The sequence below is a fragment of the Salmo salar genome, unplaced genomic scaffold (assembly GCF_905237065.1).
Source record: "Salmo salar unplaced genomic scaffold, Ssal_v3.1, whole genome shotgun sequence".
Classification (NCBI taxonomy): domain Eukaryota; kingdom Metazoa; phylum Chordata; class Actinopteri; order Salmoniformes; family Salmonidae; genus Salmo; species Salmo salar.
In genome coordinates this window covers 146,219-168,602 of record NW_025548266.1, presented here as the reverse complement: position 1 = coordinate 168,602, position 22,384 = coordinate 146,219, and the positions used below count along the sequence as shown (strand labels likewise).

The window sequence follows — 22,384 nt, the reverse complement described above, 5'->3', positions numbered from 1 at the left end:
TCTGGTTACATATCACTGGAATATAAACCTTATCTAGTCTATCACCTGGGTAAGAACCTCTCTACCTCTGGTTACATATCACTGGAATATAAACCTTATCTAGTCTATCACCTGGGTAAGAACCTCGCTACCTCTGGTTACATATCACTGGAATATAAACCTGATCTAGTCTATCACCTGGGTAAGAACCTCTCTACCTCTGGTTACATATCACTGCAATATAAACCTTATCTAGTCTATCACCTGGGTAAGAACCTCTCTACCTCTGGTTACATATCACTGGAATATAAACCTTATCTAGTCTATCACCTGGGTAAGAACCTCTCTACCTCTGGTTACATATCACTGGAATATAAACCTGATCTAGTCTATCACCTGGGTAAGAACCTCTCTACCTCTGGTTACATATCACTGGAATATAAACCTGATCTAGTCTATCACCTGGGTAAGAACCTCTCTACCTCTGGTTACATATCACTGGAATATAAACCTTATCTAGTCTATCACCTGGGTAAGAACCTCTCTACCTCTGGTTACATATCACTGGAATATAAACCTGATCTAGTCTATCACCTGGGTAAGAACCTCTACTGGCTGTACTGGGTAGAGAGGAACCAGGCTCTGAGGGGTGACCAGTCCTCTACTGGCTGTACTGGGTAGAGAGGAACCAGGCTCTGAGGGTTGACCAGTCCTCTACTGGCTGTACTGGGTAGAGAGGAACCAGGCTCTGAGGGGTGACCAGTCCTCTACTGGCTGTACTGGGTAGAGAGGAACCAGGCTCTGAGGGGTGACCAGTCCTCTACTGGCTGTACTGGGTAGAGAGGAACCAGGCTCTGAGGGGTGACCAGTCCTCTACTGGCTGTACTGGGTAGAGAGGAACCAGGCTCTGAGGGGTGACCAGTCCTCTACTGGCTGTACTGGGTAGAGAGGAACCCGGCTCTGAGGGGTGACCAGTCCTCTACTGGCTGTACTGGGTAGAGAGGAACCAGGCTCTGAGGGGTGACCAGTCCTCTACTGGCTGTACTGGGTAGAGAGGAACCAGGCTCTGAGGGGTGACCAGTCCTCTACTGGCTGTACTGGGTAGACCAGAGGAACCAGGCTCTGAGGGGTGACCAGTCCTCTACTGGCTGTACTGGGTAGAGGGGAACCAGGCTCTGAGGGGTGACCAGTCCTCTACTGGCTGTACTGGGTAGAGGGGAACCAGGCACTGAGGGGTGACCAGTCCTCTACTGGCTGTACTGGGTAGAGAGGAACCAGGCTCTGAGGGGTGACCAGTCCTCTACTGGCTGTACTGGGTAGAGAGGAACCAGGCTCTGAGGGGTGACCAGTCCTCTACTGGCTGTACTGGGTAGAGAGGAACCAGGCTCTGAGGGGTGACCAGTCCTCTACTGGCTGTACTGGGTAGACCAGAGGAACCAGGCTCTGAGGGGTGACCAGTCCTCTACTGGCTGTACTGGGTAGACCAGAGGAACCAGGCTCTGAGGGGTGACCAGTCCTCTACTGGCTGTACTGGGTAGACCAGAGGAACCAGGCTCTGAGGGGTGACCAGTCCTCTACTGGCTGTACTGGGTAGAGAGGAACCAGGCTCTGAGGAGGTACCAGTCCTCTACTGGCTGTACTGGGTAGAGAGGAACCAGGTTCTGAGGGGTGACCAGTCCTCTACTGGCTGTACTGGGTAGAGAGGAACCAGGCTCTGAGGGGTGACCAGTCCTCTACTGGCTGTACTGGGTAGAGGGGAACCAGGCTCTGAGGGGTGACCAGTCCTCTACTGGCTGTACTGGGTAGACCAGAGGAACCAGGCTCTGAGGGGTGACCAGTCCTCTACTGGCTGTACTGGGTAGAGGGGAACCAGGCTCTGAGGAGGTACCAGCAGGGTTTGATAATAACATGATGTTTTTATGTGTCAACATGTCTTCTAACTGACTGTTTTGTCTTATCATCTACAGATATATGTGATGACCTCTTTGGTAAGTAGTGTGTTTGTGTCTGATGTTCCTACCTGTCTGTCTTTGTTCCTGTCCATCTGTTTTGGTTGCAAGATGAATTTATATCCCCCCCCCCATCCCTAAATATATACTGTATATTTTATATTCATATTTTTAACCTTTTTTAACTAGGAAAGTCAGTTCAGAATAAATTGTTATTGACATAGACGTCCTACCAAAAGGCTAAAGGACTCCTGCTGGGACGGGGCTGGGATTAAAAATACAAAACAAATATAGGACAAAACACACATCACGACAAGAGAGACAACACAACACTACATACAGAGATACCTAAGACAACAACACAGCATGGTAGCAACACATGACAGCACAGCATGGTAGCAACACAGCATGGTAGAAACACATAACACAGCATGGTAGAAACACATGACAACACAGCATGGTAGCAACACATGACAACACAGCATGGTAGAAACACAGCATGGTAGAAACACATAACACAGCATGGTAGAAACACATAACACAGCATGGTAGAAACACATAACACAGCATGGTAGCAACACATGACAACACAGCATGGTAGCAACACAGCATGGTAGAAACACATAACACAGCATGGTAGAAACACATAACACAGCATGGTAGGACCACATGTCAACACAGCATGGTAGCAACACAGCATGGTAGCAACACATGACAACACAGCATGGTAGCAACACAGCATGGTAGAAACACAGCATGGTAGCAACACAGGACAACACAGCATGGTAGCAACACATGACAACACAGCATGGTAGCAACACAGCATGGTAGAAACACATAACACAGCATGGTAGCAACACATGACAACACAGCATGGTAGCAACACATGACAACACAGCATGGTAGCAACACAGCATGGTAGCAACACATGACAACACAGCATGGTAGCAACACAGCATGGTAGCAACACATAACACAGCATGGTAGCAACACATAACAACACAGCATGGTAGCAACACATGACAACACAGCATGGTAGCAACACAACATGGTAGCAACGCAGCATGGTAGCAACGCAGCATGGTAGCATCACATGACAACACAGCATGGTAGCAACACATGACAACACAGCATGGTAGCAACACAGCATGGTAGAAACACATAACACAGCATGGTAGCAACACAGCATGGTAGCAACGCAGCATGGTAGAAACACATAACACAGCATGGTAGCAACACAGCATGGTAGCAACGCAGCATGGTAGCAACGCAGGACAACACAGCATGGTAGCAACACAGCATGGTAACAACACAGCATGGTAGCAACACATAACAACACAGCATGGTAGCAACACAGCATGGTAGAAACACATGACAGCACAGCATGGCAGCAACACATGACAACACAGCATGGTAGCAACACATGACAACACAGCATGGTAGCAACACATAACAACACAGCATGGTAGCAACACATGACAACACAGCATGGTAGCAACACATGACAACACAGCATGGTAGCAACGCATAACAACACAGCATGGTAGCAACACATGACAACACAGCATGGTAGCAACACAGCATGGTAGAAACACATAACACAGCATGGTAGCAACACATGACAACACAGCATGGTAGCAACACATGACAACACAGCATGGTAGCAACACATGACAACACAGCATGGTAGCAACGCATAACAACACAGCATGGTAGCAACACATGACAACACAGCATGGTAGCAACACAGCATGGTAGAAACACATAACACAGCATGGTAGCAACACATGACAACACAGCATGGTAGCAACACATGACAACACAGCATGGTAGCAACACATGACAACACAGCATGGTAGCAACACATGACAACACAGCATGGTAGCAACACAACATGACAACACAGCATGGTAGCAACACATGACAACACAGCATGGTAGCAACACATGACAACACAGCATGGTAGCAACACATGACAACACAGCATGGTAGCAACACATGACAACACAGCATGGTAGCAACACATGACAACACAGCATGGTAGCAACACATGACAACACAGCATGGTAGCAACACATGACAACACAGCATGGTAGAAACACAACATGACAACACAGCATGGTAGCAACACATGACAACACAGCATGGTAGCAACACAGCATGGTAGCAACACATAATAACACAGAATGGTAGCAACACAGCATGGTAGCAACACATAACAACACAGAATGGTAGCAACACAGCATGGTAGCAACACATAACAACACAGAATGGTAGCAACACATGACAACACAGCATGGTAGCAAGACATGACAACACAGCATGGTAGCAACACATGACAACACAGCATGGTAGCAACACATGACAACACAGCATGGTAGCAACACAGCATGGTAGCAACACATGCATGGTAGAAACACATGACAATACAGCATGGTAGCAACACATGACAACACAGCATGGTAGCAACACAACATGGTAGAAACACATAACAACACAGCATGGTAGAAACATTATTGGGCACAGACAACAGCACAAAGGTCAAGAAGGTAGAGACACCAATACATCACACAAAGCATTCAATGATTATTTCATGGGTAGACCAGAGGAACCAGGTTCTGAGGGGTGACCAGTCCTCTACTGGCTGTACTGGGTAGAGAGGAACCAGGCTCTGAGGGGTGACCAGTCCTCTACTGGCTGTACTGGGTAGACCAGAGGAACCAGGCTCTGAGGGGTGACCAGTCCTCTACTGGCTGTACTGGGTAGAGAGGAACCAGGCTCTGAGGGGTGACCAGTCCTCTACTGGCTGTACTGGGTAGACCAGAGGAACCAGGCTATGAGGGGTGACCAGTCCTCTACTGGCTGTACTGGGTAGACCAGAGGAACCAGGCTCTGAGGGGTGACCAGTCCTCTACTGGCTGTACTGGGTAGAGAGGAACCAGGCTCTGAGGGGTGACCAGTCCTCTACTGGCTGTACTGGGTAGACCAGAGGAACCAGGCTATGAGGGGTGACCAGTCCTCTACTGGCTGTACTGGGTAGACCAGAGGAACCAGGTTCTGAGGGGTGACCAGTCCTCTACTGGCTGTACTGGGTAGACCAGAGGAACCAGGCTCTGAGGGGTGACCAGTCCTCTACTGGCTGTACTGGGTAGACCAGAGGAACCAGGCTATGAGGGGTGACCAGTCCTCTACTGGCTGTACTGGTTAGAGAGGAACCAGGCTCTGAGGGGTGACCAGTCCTCTACTGGCTGTACTGGGTAGACCAGAGGAACCAGGCTCTGAGGGGTGACCAGTCCTCTACTGGCTGTACTGGGTAGACCAGAGGAACCAGGCTCTGAGGGGTGACCAGTCCTCTACTGGCTGTACTGGGTAGAGAGGAACCAGGCTCTGAGGGGTGACCAGTCCTCTACTGGCTGTACTGGGTAGACAGGAACCAGGCTCTGAGGGGTGACCAGTCCTCTACTGGCTGTACTGGATAGAGAGGAACCAGGATCTGAGGGGTGGCCAGTCCTCTACTGGCTGTACTGGGTAGAGAGGAACCAGGCTCTGAGGGGTGACCAGTCCTCTACTGGCTGTACTGGGTAGAGAGGAACCAGGCTCTGAGGGGTGACCAGTCCTCTGCTGGCTGTACTGGGTAGACCAGAGGAACCAGGCTCTGAGGGGTGACCAGTCCTCTACTGGCTGTACTGGGTAGAGAGGAACCAGGCTCTGAGGGGTGACCAGTCCTCTACTGGCTGTACTGGGTAGACCAGAGGAACCAGGCTCTGAGGGGTGACCAGTCCTCTACTGGCTGTACTGGGTAGACCAGAGGAACCAGGTTCTGAGGGGTGACCAGTCCTCTACTGGCTGTACTGGGTAGACCAGAGGAACCAGGCTCTGAGGGGTGACCAGTCCTCTACTGGCTGTACTGGGTAGACCAGAGGAACCAGGCTCTGAGGGGTGACCAGTCCTCTACTGGCTGTACTGGGTAGAGAGGAACCAGGCTCTGAGGGGTGACCAGTCCTCTACTGGCTGTACTGGGTAGAGAGGAACCAGGCTCTGAGGGGTGACCAGTCCTCTACTGGCTGTACTGGGTAGAGAGGAACCAGGCTCTGAGGGGTGACCAGTCCTCTACTGGCTGTACTGGGTAGAGAGGAACCAGGCTCTGAGGGGTGACCAGTCCTCTACTGGCTGTACTGGGTAGAGAGGAACCAGGCTCTGAGGGGTGACCAGTCCTCTACTGGCTGTACTGGGTAGACCAGAGGAACCAGGCTCTGAGGGGTGACCAGTCCTCTACTGGCTGTACTGGGTAGACCAGAGGAACCAGGCTCTGAGGGGTGACCAGTCCTCTACTGGCTGTACTGGGTAGACCAGAGGAACCAGGCTCTGAGGGGTGACCAGTCCTCTACTGGCTGTACTGGGTAGAGAGGAACCAGGCTCTGAGGGGTGACCAGTACTCTACTGGCTGTACTGGGTAGACCAGAGGAACCAGGCTCTGAGGGGTGACCAGTCCTCTACTGGCTGTACTGGGAAGACCAGAGGAACTAGGCTCTGAGGGGTGACCAGTCCTCTACTGGCTGTACTGGGTAGAGAGGAACCAGGCTCTGAGGGGTGACCAGTACTCTACTGGCTGTACTGGGTAGAGAGGAACCAGGCTCTGAGGGGTGACCAGTCCTCTACTGGCTGTACTGGGTAGAGAGGAACCAGGCTCTGAGGGGTGACCAGTCCTCTACTGGCTGTACTGGGTAGACCAGAGGAACCAGGCTCTGAGGGTTGACCAGTCCTCTACTGGCTGTACTGGGTAGAGAGGAACCAGGCTCTGAGGGGTGACCAGTCCTCTACTGGCTGTACTGGGTAGACCAGAGGAACCAGGCTCTGAGGGGTGACCAGTCCTCTACTGGCTGTACTGGGTAGAGGGGAACCAGTCTCTGAGGGGTGGCCAGTCCTCTACTGGCTGTACTGGGTAGAGGGGAACCAGGCTCTGAGGGGTGACCAGTCCTCTACTGGCTGTACTGGGTAGACCAGAGGAACCAGGCTCTGAGGAGGTACCAGCAGGGTTTGATAATAACATGATGGTTTTATGTGTCAACATGTCTTCTAACTGACTGTTTTTTCTTATCATCTACAGGTCTATTTAACCTCTTTGGTAAGTAGTGTGTTTGTGTCTGATGTTCCTACCTGTCTGTCTTTGTTCCTGTCCATCTGTTCTGGTTGCAAGATGAATTTATATCCCCCCCCCCATCCCTAAATATATACTGTATATTTTATATTCATATATTTAACCTTTTTTAACTAGGAAAGTCAGTTCAGAATAAATTGTTATTGACATAGACGTCCTACCAAAAGGCTAAAGGACTCCTGCTGGGACGGGGCTGGGATTAAAAATACAAAACAAATATAGGACAAAACACACATCACGACAAGAGAGACAACACAACACTACATACAGAGATACCTAAGACAACAACACAGCATGGTAGCAACACATGACAGCACAGCATGGTAGCAACACAGCATGGTAGAAACACATAACACAGCATGGTAGAAACACATAACACAGCATGGTAGCAACACATGACAACACAGCATGGTAGAAACACATGACAACACAGCATGGTAGAAACACAGCATGGTAGAAACACATAACACAGCATGGTAGAAACACATAACACAGCATGGTAGCAACACATGACAACACAGCATGGTAGCAACACAGCATGGTAGAAACACATAACACAGCATGGTAGAAACACATAACACAGCATGGTAGCACCACATGTCAACACAGCATGGTAGCAACACAGCATGGTAGAAACACATAACACAGCATGGTAGCAACACATGACAACACAGCATGGTAGCAACACAGCATGGTAGAAACACATAACACAGCATGGTAGAAACACATAACACAGCATGGTAGCAACACATGACAACACAGCATGGTAGCAACACAGCATGGTAGCAACACATGACAACACAGCATGGTAGCAACACAGCATGGTAGAAACACAGCATGGTAGCAAAACAGGACAACACAGCATGGTAGCAACACATGACAACACAGCATGGTAGAAACACAGCATGGTAGAAACACATAACACAGCATGGTAGCAACACATGACAACACAGCATGGTAGCAACACAGCATGGTAGAAACACATAACACAGCATGGTAGCAACACTTGACAACACAGCATGGTAGAAGCACATGACAACACAGCATGGTAGAAACACAGCATGGTAGAAACACATAACACAGCATGGTAGCAACACATGACAACACAGTATGGTAGCAACACAGCATGGTAGCAACACAGGACAACACAGCATGGTAGCAACACAGCATGGTAGAAACACATAACACAGCATGGTAGCAACACATGACAACACAGCATGGTAGCAACACAGCATGGTAGCAACACATGACAACACAGCATGGTAGCAACACAGCATGGTAGAAACACATAACACAGCATGGTAGAAACACATGACAACACAGCATGGTAGCAACACAGCATGGTAGCAACACAGGACAACACAGCATGGTAGAAACACAGCATGGTAGAAACACATAACACAGCATGGTAGCAACACAGCATGGTAGCAACACATAACAACACAGCATGGTAGCAACACAGCATGGTAGCAACACATGACAACACAGCATGGTAGCAACACATGACAACACAGCATGGTAGCAACACATAACAACACAGCATGGTAGCAACACAGCATGGTAGCAACACAGCATGGTAGCAACACATGACAACACAGCATGGTAGCAACACAGCATGGTAGCAACACAGCATGGTAGCAACACATAACACAGCATGGTAGCAACACATAACAACACAGCATGGTAGCAACACAGCATGGTAGCAACACATGACAACACAGCATGGTAGCAACACATGACAACACAGCATGGTAGCAACACATAACAACACAGCATGGTAGCAACACAGCATGGTAGCAACACATGACAGCACAGCATGGTAGCAACACAGCATGGTAGAAACACATAACAACACAGCATGGTAGCAACACAGCATGGTAGAAACACATGACAACACAGCATGGTAGCAACACAGCATGGTAGCAACACATAACAACACAGCATGGTAGCAACACAGCATGGTAGCAACACATGACAGCACAGCATGGTAGCAACACAGCATGGTAGCAACACATAACAACACAGCATGGTAGAAACACATGACAACACAGCATGGTGGCAACACATGACAACACAGCATGGTAGCAACACATGACAACACAGCATGGTAGCAACACAGCATGGTAGCAACACATGACAACACAGCATGGTAGCAACACAGCATGGTAGAAACACATGACAACACAGCATGGTAGCAACACAGCATGACAACACAGCATGGTAGCAACACATGACAACACAGCATGGTAGCAACACATGACAACACAGCATGGTAGCAACACATGACAACACAGCATGGTAGCAACACAACATGACAACACAGCATGGTAGCAACACATGACAACACAGCATGGTAGCAACACAGCATGGTAGCAACACATGACAACACAGCATGGTAGCAACACATGACAACACAGCATGGTAGCAACACAACATGACAACACAGCATGGTAGCAACACATGACAACACAGCATGGTGGCAACACATGACAACACAGCATGGTAGCAACACATGACAACACAGCATGGTAGCAACACATGACAACACAGCATGGTAGCAACACAACATGACAACACAGCATGGTAGCAACAAATGACAACACAGCATGGTGGCAACACATGACAACACAGCATGGTAGCAACACATGACAACACAGCATGGTAGCAACACATAACAACACAGAATGGTAGCAACACAGCATGGTAGCAACACATAACAACACAGAATGGTAGCAACACAGCATGGTAGCAACACATAACAACACAGCATGGTAGCAACACAGCATGGTAGCAACACATAACAACACAGAATGGTAGCAACAAAGCATGGTAGCAACACATGACAACACAGCATGGTAGCAACACAGCATGGTAGCAACATGACAACACAGCATGGTAGCAACACAGCATGGTAGCAACACATAACAACACAGCATGGTAGAAACACATGACAACACAGCATGGTAGCAACACATGACAACACAGCATGGCAGCAACACAGCATGGTAGCAACACATGACAGCACAGCATGGTAGCAACACATGACAACACAGCATGGTAGCAACACAGCATGGTAGAAACACGTGACACCACAGCATGGTAACAACACAGCAAGGTAACAACACAGCATGGTAGCAACACAGCATGGTAGCAACACATGACAACACAGCATGGTAACAACACAGCATGGTAGAAACACGTGACACCACAGCATGGTAACAACACAGCATGGTAACAACACAGCATGGTAGCAACACAGCATGGTAGAAACACATGACAACACAGCATGGTAGCAACACATGACAACACAGCATGGTAGAAACACAGCATGGTAGAAACACATAACACAGCATGGTAGCAACACATGACAACACAGCATGGTAGCAACACATGACAACACAGCATGGTAGAAACACAGCATGGTAGAAACACATAACACAGCATGGTAGAAACACATAACACAGCATGGTAGCAACACATGACAACACAGCATGGTAGCAACACAGCATGGTAGAAACACATAACACAGCATGGTAGAAACACATGACAACACAGCATGGTAGCAACACATGACAACACAGCATGGTAGAAACACAGCATGGTAGAAACACATAACACAGCATGGTAGAAACACATAACACAGCATGGTAGCAACACATGACAACACAGCATGGTAGCAACACAGCATGGTAGAAACACATAACACAGCATGGTAGAAACACATAACACAGCATGGTAGCACCACATGACAACACAGCATGGTAGCAACACAGCATGGTAGCAACACATGACAACACAGCATGGTAGCAACACAGCATGGTAGAAACACAGCATGGTAGCAACACAGGACAACACAGCATGGTAGCAACACATGACAACACAGCATGGTAGCAACACATGACAACACAGCATGGTAGCAACACAGCATGGTAGAAACACATAACACAGCATGGTAGCAACACATGACAACACAGCATGGTAGCAACACAGCATGGTAGAAACACATAACACAGCATGGTAGCAACACATGACAACACAGCATGGTAGAAGCACATGACAACACAGCATGGTAGAAACACAGCATGGTAGAAACACATAACACAGCATGGTAGCAACACATGACAACACAGCATGGTAGCAACACAGCATGGTAGCAACACAGGACAACACAGCATGGTAGCAACACAGCATGGTAGAAACACATAACACAGCATGGTAGCAACACATGACAACACAGCATGGTAGCAACACAGCATGGTAGCAACACATGACAACACAGCATGGTAGCAACACAGCATGGTAGAAACACATAACACAGCATGGTAGCAACACATGACAAAACAGCATGGTAGCAACACAGCATGGTAGCATCACAGGACAACACAGCATGGTAGAATCACAGCATGGTAGAAACACATAACACAGCATGGTAGCAACACAGCATGGTAGCAACACATAACAACACAGCATGGTAGCAACACAGCATGGTAGCAACACATGACAACACAGCATGGTAGCAACACATGACAACACAGCATGGTAGCAACACATAACAACACAGCATGGTAGCACCACAGCATGGTAGCAACACAGCATGGTAGCAACACATGACAACACAGCATGGTAGCAACACAGCATGGTAGCAACACATGACAACACAGCATGCTAGCAACACAGCATGGTAGCAACACAGCATGGTAGCAACACATGACAGCACAGCATGGTAGCAACACAGCATGGTAGCAACACATAACAACACAGCATGGTAGAAACACATGACAACACAGCATGGTGGCAACACATGACAACACAGCATGGTAGCAACACATGACAACACAGCATGGTAGCAACACAGCATGGTAGCAACACATGACAACACAGCATGGTAGCAACACAGCATGGTAGAAACACATGACAACACAGCATGGTAGCAACACAGCATGACAACACAGCATGGTAGCAACACATGACAACACAGCATGGTAGCAACACATGACAACACAGCATGGTAGCAACACATGACAACACAGCATGGTAGCAACACAACATGACAACACAGCATGGTAGCAACACATGACAACACAGCATGGTAGCAACACAGCATGGTAGCAACACATGACAACACAGCATTGTAGCAACACATGACAACACAGCATGGTAGCAACACAACATGACAACACAGCATGGTAGCAACACATGACAACACAGCATGGTGGCAACACATGACAACACAGCATGGTAGCAACACATGACAACACAGCATGGTAGCAACACAACATGACAACACAGCATGGTAGCAACAAATGACAACACAGCATGGTGGCAACACATGACAACACAGCATGGTAGCAACACATAACAACACAGCATGGTAGCAACACATAACAACACAGAATGGTAGCAACACAGCATGGTAGCAACACATAACAACACAGAATGGTAGCAACACAGCATGGTAGCAACACATAACAACACAGCATGGTAGCAACACAGCATGGTAGCAACACATAACAACACAGAATGGTAGCAACAAAGCATGGTAGCAACACATGACAACACAGCATGGTAGCAACACAGCATGGTAGCAACATGACAACACAGCATGGTAGCAACACAGCATGGTAGCAACACATAACAACACAGCATGGTAGCAACACATGACAACACAGCATGGTAGCAACACATGACAACACAGCATGGCAGCAACACAGCATGGTAGCAACACATGACAGCACAGCATGGTAGCAACACATGACAACACAGCATGGTAGCAACACAGCATGGTAGAAACACGTGACACCACAGCATGGTAACAACACAGCAAGGTAACAACACAGCATGGTAGCAACACAGCATGGTAGCAACACATGACAACACAGCATGGTAACAACACAGCATGGTAGAAACACGTGACACCACAGCATGGTAACAACACAGCATGGTAACAACACAGCATGGTAACAACACAGCATGGTAGCAACACAGCATGGTAGAAACACATGACAACACAGCATGGTAGCAACACATGACAACACAGCATGGTAGAAACACAGCATGGTAGAAACACATAACACAGCATGGTAGCAACACATGACAACACAGCATGGTAGCAACACATGACAACACAGCATGGTAGAAACACAGCATGGTAGAAACACATAACACAGCATGGTAGAAACACATAACACAGCATGGTAGCAACACATGACAACACAGCATGGTAGCAACACAGCATGGTAGAAACAAATAACACAGCATGGTAGAAACACATGACAACACAGCATGGTAGCAACACATGACAACACAGCATGGTAGAAACACAGCATGGTAGAAACACATAACACAGCATGGTAGAAACACATAACACAGCATGGTAGCAACACATGACAACACAGCATGGTAGCAACACAGCATGGTAGAAACACATAACACAGCATGGTAGAAACACATAACACAGCATGGTAGCACCACATGACAACACAGCATGGTAGCAACACAGCATGGTAGCAACACATGACAACACAGCATGGTAGCAACACAGCATGGTAGAAACACAGCATGGTAGCAACACAGGACAACACAGCATGGTAGCAACACATGACAACACAGCATGGTAGCAACACATGACAACACAGCATGGTAGCAACACAGCATGGTAGAAACACATAACACAGCATGGTAGCAACACATGACAACACAGCATGGTAGCAACACAGCATGGTAGAAACACATAACACAGCATGGTAGCAACACATGACAACACAGCATGGTAGAAGCACATGACAACACAGCATGGTAGAAACACAGCATGGTAGAAACACATAACACAGCATGGTAGCAACACATGACAACACAGCATGGTAGCAACACAGCATGGTAGCAACACAGGACAACACAGCATGGTAGAAACACAGCATGGTAGAAACACATAACACAGCATGGTAGCAACACATGACAACACAGCATGGTAGCAACACAGCATGGTAGCAACACATGACAACACAGCATGGTAGCAACACAGCATGGTAGAAACACATAACACAGCATGGTAGCAACACATGACAAAACAGCATGGTAGCAACACAGCATGGTAGCATCACAGGACAACACAGCATGGTAGAATCACAGCATGGTAGAAACACATAACACAGCATGGTAGCAACACAGCATGGTAGCAACACATAACAACACAGCATGGTAGCAACACAGCATGGTAGCAACACATGACAACACAGCATGGTAGCAACACATGACAACACAGCATGGTAGCAACACATAACAACACAGCATGGTAGCAACACAGCATGGTAGCAACACAGCATGGTAGCAACACACGACAACACAGCATGGTAGCAACACAGCATGGTAGCAACACATGACAACACAGCATGCTAGCAACACAGCATGGTAGCAACACAGCATGGTAGCAACACATAACACAGCATGGTAGCAACACATAACAACACAGCATGGTAGCAACACAGCATGGTAGCAACACATGACAACACAGCATGGTAGCAACACATGACAACACAGCATGGTAGCAACACATAACAACACAGCATGGTAGCAACACAGCATGGTAGCAACACATGACAGCACAGCATGGTAGCAACACAGCATGGTAGAAACACATAACAACACAGCATGGTAGCAACACATGACAACACAGCCTGGTAGCAACACAGCATGGTAGCAACACAGCATGGCAGCAACACATGACAACACAGCATGGTAGCAACACATGACAACACAGCCTGGTAGCAACACAGCATGGTAGCAACACATGACAACACAGCCTGGTAGCAACACAGCATGGTAGCAACACATGACAACACAGCATGGTAGCAACACATGACAACACAGCCTGGTAGCAACACAGCATGGTAGCAACACATGACAACACAACATGGTAGAAACACAGCATGGTAGTAACACATCACAACACAGCATGGTAGCAGAACACATGACAACACAGCATGGTAGCAACACAGCATGGCAGCAACACATGATAACACTGCATGGTAGCAACACAGCATGGTAGCAACACATGACAGCACAGCATGGTAGAAACACAGCATTGTAGCAACACATAACAACACAGCATGGTAGCAACACATAACAACACAGCATGGTAGCAACACATAACAACACAGCATGGTAGCAACACAGCATGGTAGCAACACATAACAACACAGCATGGTAGCAACACAGCATGGTAGCAACACATAACACAGCATGGTAGCAACACATGACAACACAGCATGGTAGCAACACAGCATGGTAGAAACACATAACAACACAGCATGGTAGCAACACAGCATGGTAGCAACACATAACAACACAGCATGGTAGCAACACAGCATGGTAGCAACACATGACAGCACAGCATGGTAGCAACACATAACAACACAGCATGTAGCAACACAGCATGGTAGAAACACAGCATGGTAGCAACACATGACTACACAGCATGGTAGCAACACAGCATGGTAGCAACACATAACAACACAGAATGGTAGCAACACAGCATGGTAGCAACACATAACAACACAGAATGGTAGCAACACAGCATGGCAGCAACACATGACAACACAGCATGGTAGCAACACATGACAACACAGCATGGTAGCAACACATGACAACACAGCATGGTAGCAACACAGCATGGTAGAAACACATAACAACACAGAATGGTAGCAACACAGCATGGTAGAAACACATAACAACACAGCATGGTAGTAACACAGCATGGTAGCAACACATGACAACACAACATGGCAGCAACACAGCATGGTAGCAACATGACAACACAGCATGGTAGCAACACAGCATGGTAGCAACACATAACAACACAGCATGGCAGCAACACAGCATGGCAGCAACACAGCATGGTAGAAACACAGCATGGTAGAAACACATGACAACACAGCATGGTAGCAACACATGACAACACAGCATGGTAGCAACACTTGACAACACAGCATGGCAGCAACACATGACAATACAGCATGGTAGCAACACAGCATGGTAGAAACACATGACAACACAGCATGGTAGCAACACATGACAACACAGCATGGTAGAAACACAGCATGGTAGAAACACAGCATGGTATAAACACAGCATGGTAGCAACATTATTGGGCACAGACAACAGCACAAAGGTCAAGAAGGTAGAGACACCAATACATCACACAAAGCATCCAATGATTATTTCATGGGTAGACCAGAGGAACCAGGTTCTGAGGGGTGACCAGTCCTCTACTGGCTGTACTGGTTAGAGAGGAACCAGGCTCTGAGGGGTGACCAGTCCTCTACTGGCTGTACTGGGTAGACCAGAGGAACCAGGCTCTGAGGGGTGACCAGTCCTCTACTGGCTGTACTGGGTAGACCAGAGGAACCAGGCTATGAGGGGTGACCAGTCCTCTACTGGCTGTACTGTGTAGACCAGAGGAACCAGGCTATGAGGGGTGACCAGTCCTCTACTGGCTGTACTGGGTAGACCAGAGGAACCAGGCTCTGAGGGGTGACCAGTCCTCTACTGGCTGTACTGGGTAGACCAGAGGAACCAGGCTCTGAGGGGTGACCAGTCCTCTACTGGCTGTACTGGGTAGACCAGAGGAACCAGGCTCTGAGGGGTGACCAGTCCTCTACTGGCTGTACTGGGTAGAGAGGAAGCAGGCTCTGAGGGGTGACCAGTCCTCTACTGGCTGTACTGGGTAGAAAGGAACCAGGCTCTGAGGGGTGACCAGTCCTCTACTGGCTGTACTGGGTAGAGAGGAACCAGGATCTGAGGGGTGGCCAGTCCTCTACTGGCTGTACTGGGTAGACCAGAGGAACCAGTTTCTGAGGGGTGACCAGTCCTCTACTGGCTGTACTGGGTAGACCAGAGGAACCAGGCTCTGAGGGGTGGCCAGTCCTCTACTGGCTGTACTGGGTAGAGGGGAACCAGGCTCTGAGGGGTGACCAGTCCTCTACTGGCTGTACTGGGTAGACCAGAGGAACCAGGCTCTGAGGGGTGACCAGTCCTCTACTGGCTGTACTGGGTAGAGGGGAACCAGGCTCTGAGGGGTGACCAGTCCTCTACTGGCTGTACTGGGTAGAGAGGAACCAGGCTCTGAGGGGTGGCCAGTCCTCTACTGGCTGTACTGGGTAGAGGGGAACCAGGCTCTGAGGGGTGACCAGTCCTCTACTGGCTTTACCGGGTAGACCAGAGGAACCAGGCTCTGAGGGGTGACCAGTCCTCTACTGACTGTACTGGATAGAGAGGAACCAGGCTCTGAGGGGTGAAAAGGTCCTCTACTGGCTGTACTGGGTAGACCAGAGGAACCAGGCTATGAGGGGTGGCCAGTCCTCTTCTGGCTGTGCCGGGTGGAGATTTAAACAGAACATGGCCAAGATGTTCAAATGTTCATAGATGACCAGCAGGGTCAAATAATAATAATCACAGTGGTTGTAGATGATGCAACAGGTCAGCACCTCAGGAGTAAAGGTCAGTTGGCTTTTCATAGCCGATCATTCAGAGTTAGAGACAGCAGGTGCAGTAGAGAGAGAGAAGGAGAGTTGAAAACAGCAGGTCTGGGACAGGTAGCACGTCCGGTGAGCAGGTCAGGGTTCCATAGCCGCAGGCAGAACAGTTGAAACTGGAGCAGCAGCACAACCAGGTGGACTGGGGGCCAGCAAGGAGTCATCAGGCCAGATAGACCTGAGGCATGGTCCTAGGGCTCATGTCCTCTGAGAGAAGAGAGAGAAGGAGACCTCACTAATGCTCTTGTGGCTGAATGGAAGCAAGTCCCCACAGCAATGTTCCATCATCTAGTGGAAAGCCTTCCCAGAATAGTGGAGGCTGTTATAGCAGCAAAGGGGGGACCAACTCCATATTAATGCCTTCCCTGAAGAGTGGAGGCTGTTATAGCAGCAAAGGGGGACCAACTCCATATTAATGCCTTCCCTGAAGAGTGGAGGCTGTTATAGCAGCAAAGGGGGACCAACTCCATATTAATGCCTTCCCAGAAGAGTGGAGGCTGTTATAGCAGCAAAGGGGGGACCAACTCCATATTAATGACTTCCCAGAAGAGTGGAGGCTGTTATAGCAGCAAAGGGGGGACCAACTCCATATTAATGACTTCGCTTGAAGAGTGGAGGCTGTTATAGCAGCAAAGGGGGACCAACTCCATATTAATGACTTCCCAGAAGAGTGGAGGCTGTTATAGCAGCAAAGGGGGGGACCAACTCCATATTAATGACTTCCCTGAAGAGTGAAGGCTGTTATAGCAGCAAAGGGGGGTCCAACTCCATATTAATGCCTTCCCAGAAGAGTGGAGGCTGTTATAGCAGCAAAGGGGGGACCAACTCCATATTAATGACTTCCCAGAAGAGTGGAGGCTGTTATAGCAGCAAAGGGGGGGACCAACTCCATATTAATGACTTCCCAGAAGAGTGGAGGCTGTTTTGCAGCAAAGGGGGGACCAACTCCATATTAATGCCATTGATTTTGGAATGAGATGTTCAATGAGCAGGTGTCCACATACTTCTGGTCATGTAGTGTATAAATCTCATGATTCAATGATTATTTAATTACACTATCCCACTATCTTTATTTAATTTTTACACCAGATGAACAGCTGAGTAAATAGTTTGTGTCTGTCTATGTTCCTGTCTGCCTATGTGTCTATGTACTTGTCTTCATGTTCTTGTACCCATAATGCATCATGTTTTATCTACTGTCTACAGAGGTCAGAAAGGAGAGGATGTAGTCTGTCTTCATTTACGTCATTTAGCAGACGCTCTTATCTAGAGCGACTTACAGTAATGAATGAATGCATTTCATTTCATACATTTATTTTCTTCTGTGCTGGCCCCCCGTGGGAATCGAACCCACAAGCCTGGCGTTGCAAACACCATGCTCCACCAACTGAGCTACAGAGAAGGCTGTCTGTCTATGTACCTGTCTCCATGTTCTACTACCCATAATACATCATGTTTTATCTACTGTCTACAGAGGAGGTCAGAATAGAGAGGATGTAGTCTGTCTCCATGTTCTAGTACCCATAATACATCATGTTTTATCTTCTGTCTACAGAGGAGGTCAGAATAGAGAGGATGTAGTCTGTCTTCATGTTCTAGTACCCATAATACATCATGTTTTATCTACTGTCTACAGAGGAGGTCAGAATAGAGAGGATGTAGTCTGTCTTCATGTTCTAGTACCCATAATACATCATGTTTTATCTACTGTCTACAGAGGAGGTCAGAATAGAGAGGATGTAGTCTGTCTTCATGTTCTAGTACCCATAATACATCATGTTTTATCTACTGTCTACAGAGGAGGTCAGAATAGAGAGGATGTAGTCTGTCTTCATGTTCTAGTACCCATAATACATCATGTTTTATCTACTGTCTACAGAGGAGGTCAGAATAGAGAGGATGTAGTCTGTCTTCATGTTCTAGTACCCATAATACATCATGTTTTATCTACTGTCTACAGAGGAGGTCAGAATAGAGAGGATGTAGTCTGTCTTCATGTTCTAGTACCCATAATACATCATGTTTTATCTACTGTCTACAGAGGAGGTCAGAATAGAGAGGATGTAGTCTGTCTTCATGTTCTAGTACCCATAATTCATCATGTTTTATCTTCTGTCTACAGAGAACCTCAAAAAAGAGATCGGTAAGTTGTGTGTGAAAGTCTGTGTGCTTCCACAACTGCATGCATGTATTTCAAACTGTGTTCCTGTCTGTCTGTCTGTCTGTCTGTCTGTCTGTCTGTCTGTCTGTCTGTCTGTCTGTCTGTCTGTCTGTCTGTCTGTCTGTCTGTCTGTCTGTCTGTCTGTCTGTCTGTCTGTCTGTCTGTCTGTCTATGTTCCTTTCTGTCTGTCTGTCTGCCTGCCTGTCTGTCTGTCTGGCTGTCTTTGTTCCTGTCTGTCTGTCTGGCTGTCTATGTTCCTGTTTGTCTGTCTGTCTGTCTGTCTGTCTGTCTGTCTGTCTGTCTGTCTGTCTGTCTGTCTATGTACCTGTCTTCATGTTCTAGTACCCATAATTCATCATGTTTTATCTACTGTCTACAGAGGAGGTCAGAATAGAGAGGATGTAGTCTGTCTTCATGTTCTAGTACCCATAATACATCATGTTTTATCTACTGTCTACAGAGGAGGTCAGAATAGAGAGGATGTAGTCTGTCTTCATGTTCTAGTACCCATAATACATCATGTTTTATCTACTGTCTACAGAGGAGGTCAGAATAGAGAGGATGTAGTCTGTCTCCATGTTCTAGTACCCATAATACATCATGTTTTATCTACTGTCTACAGAGGAGGTCAGAATAGAGAGGATGTAGTCTGTCTTCATGTTCTAGTACCCATAATACATCATGTTTTATCTTCTCTGTCTACAGATGATGTCACAAGAGAGAGGGGTGAGTTGAACAACTGCATGGATTTCATTGATTTAAGTGAAAACACTTGCCTTAAAAAATATATACACTATATATTACACTGATTAACTACGCTATATATTACACTGATTAACTACACGATATATTACACTGATTAACTACACGATATATTACACTAATTAACTACACTATATATTACACTGATTAACTACACTATATATTACACTGATTAACTACACGATATATTACACTGATTAACTACACGATATATTACACTATATATTACACTGATTAACTACACTATATATTACACTATATATTACACTGATTAACTACACTATATATTACACTATATATTACACTGATTAACTACGCTATATATTACACTGATTAACTACACTATATAGTACACTGATTAACTACACTATATATTACACTGATTAACTACACTATATATTACACTGATTAACTACGCTATATATTACACTATATATTACACTGATTAACTACACTATATATTACACTGATTAACTACGCTATATATTACACTGATTAACTACGCTATATATTACACTATATATTACACTGATTAACTACACGATATATTACACTGATTAACTACGCTATATATTACACTATATATTACACTGATTAACTACACTATATATTACACTATATATTACACTGATTAACTACACTATATATTACACTGATTAACTACGCTATATATTACACTATATATTACACTGATTAACTACACTATATATTACACTGATTAACTACACGATATATTACACTGATTAACTACACGATATATTACACTGATTAACTACACTATATATTACACTGGTTAACTACACTATATATTACACTGATTAACTACACGATATATTACACTGATTAACTACACTATATATTACACTGATTAACTACACTATATATTACACTGATTAACTACACTATATATTACACTGATTAACTACACTATATATTACACTGATTAACTACACTATATATTACACTAATTAACTATGCTATATATTACACTATATATTACACTGATTAACTACACGATATATTACACTGATTAACTACGCTATATATTACACTATATATTACACTGATTAACTACACTATATATTACACTATATATTACACTGATTAACTACACTATATATTACACTGGTTAACTACACTATATATTACACTGATTAACTACACTATATATTACACTGATTAACTACACGATATATTACACTGATTAACTACACGATATATTACACTATATATTACACTGATTAACTACACTATATATTACACTATATATTACACTGATTAACTACACTATATATTACACTATATATTACACTGATTAACTACGCTATATATTACACTGATTAACTACACTATATAGTACACTGATTAACTACACTATATATTACACTGATTAACTACGCTATATATTACACTATATATTACACTGATTAACTACACTATATATTACACTGATTAACTACACTATATATTACACTGATTAACTACACGATATATTACACTGATTAACTACACGATATATTACACTGATTAACTACACTATATATTACACTGGTTAACTACACTATATATTACACTGATTAACTACACGATATATTACACTGATTAACTACACGATATATTACACTGATTAACTACACTATATATTACACTGGTTAACTACACTATATATTACACTATATATTACACTGATTAACTACACTATATATTACACTGGTTAACTACACTATATATTACACTGGTTAACTACACTATATATTACACTGATTAACTACACGATATATTACACTGATTAACTACCCGATATATTACACTGATTAACTACACTATATATTACACTGGTTAACTA

General features: G+C 45.8%; 1 protein-coding gene across 5 annotated transcripts in view; it reads left to right on the top strand.

Moving 5' to 3' along the window:
• LOC106591299 (butyrophilin-like protein 2) overlaps positions 1 to 20,600 on the top strand; it is a 111,439-nt gene extending 90,839 nt beyond the window's left edge. For 4 of the 5 annotated variants that reach the window (XM_045712120.1, XM_045712119.1, XM_045712121.1 and 1 more), the window contains 4 exons: positions 1,947 to 1,967; positions 7,036 to 7,053; positions 19,738 to 19,758; positions 20,482 to 20,600. In XM_045712120.1, coding sequence (XP_045568076.1) covers positions 1,947 to 1,967; positions 7,036 to 7,053; positions 19,738 to 19,758; positions 20,482 to 20,585 — 164 coding nt within the window. In that variant the 3' untranslated portion in view covers positions 20,586 to 20,600. Of the gene's footprint in view, positions 1 to 1,946; positions 1,968 to 7,035; positions 7,398 to 19,737; positions 19,759 to 20,481 lie in introns of those variants that run through there. The other variant, XM_045712118.1, reaches the window with a different exon arrangement.
• The last annotated feature ends 1,784 nt before the right edge of the window (positions 20,601 to 22,384 follow it).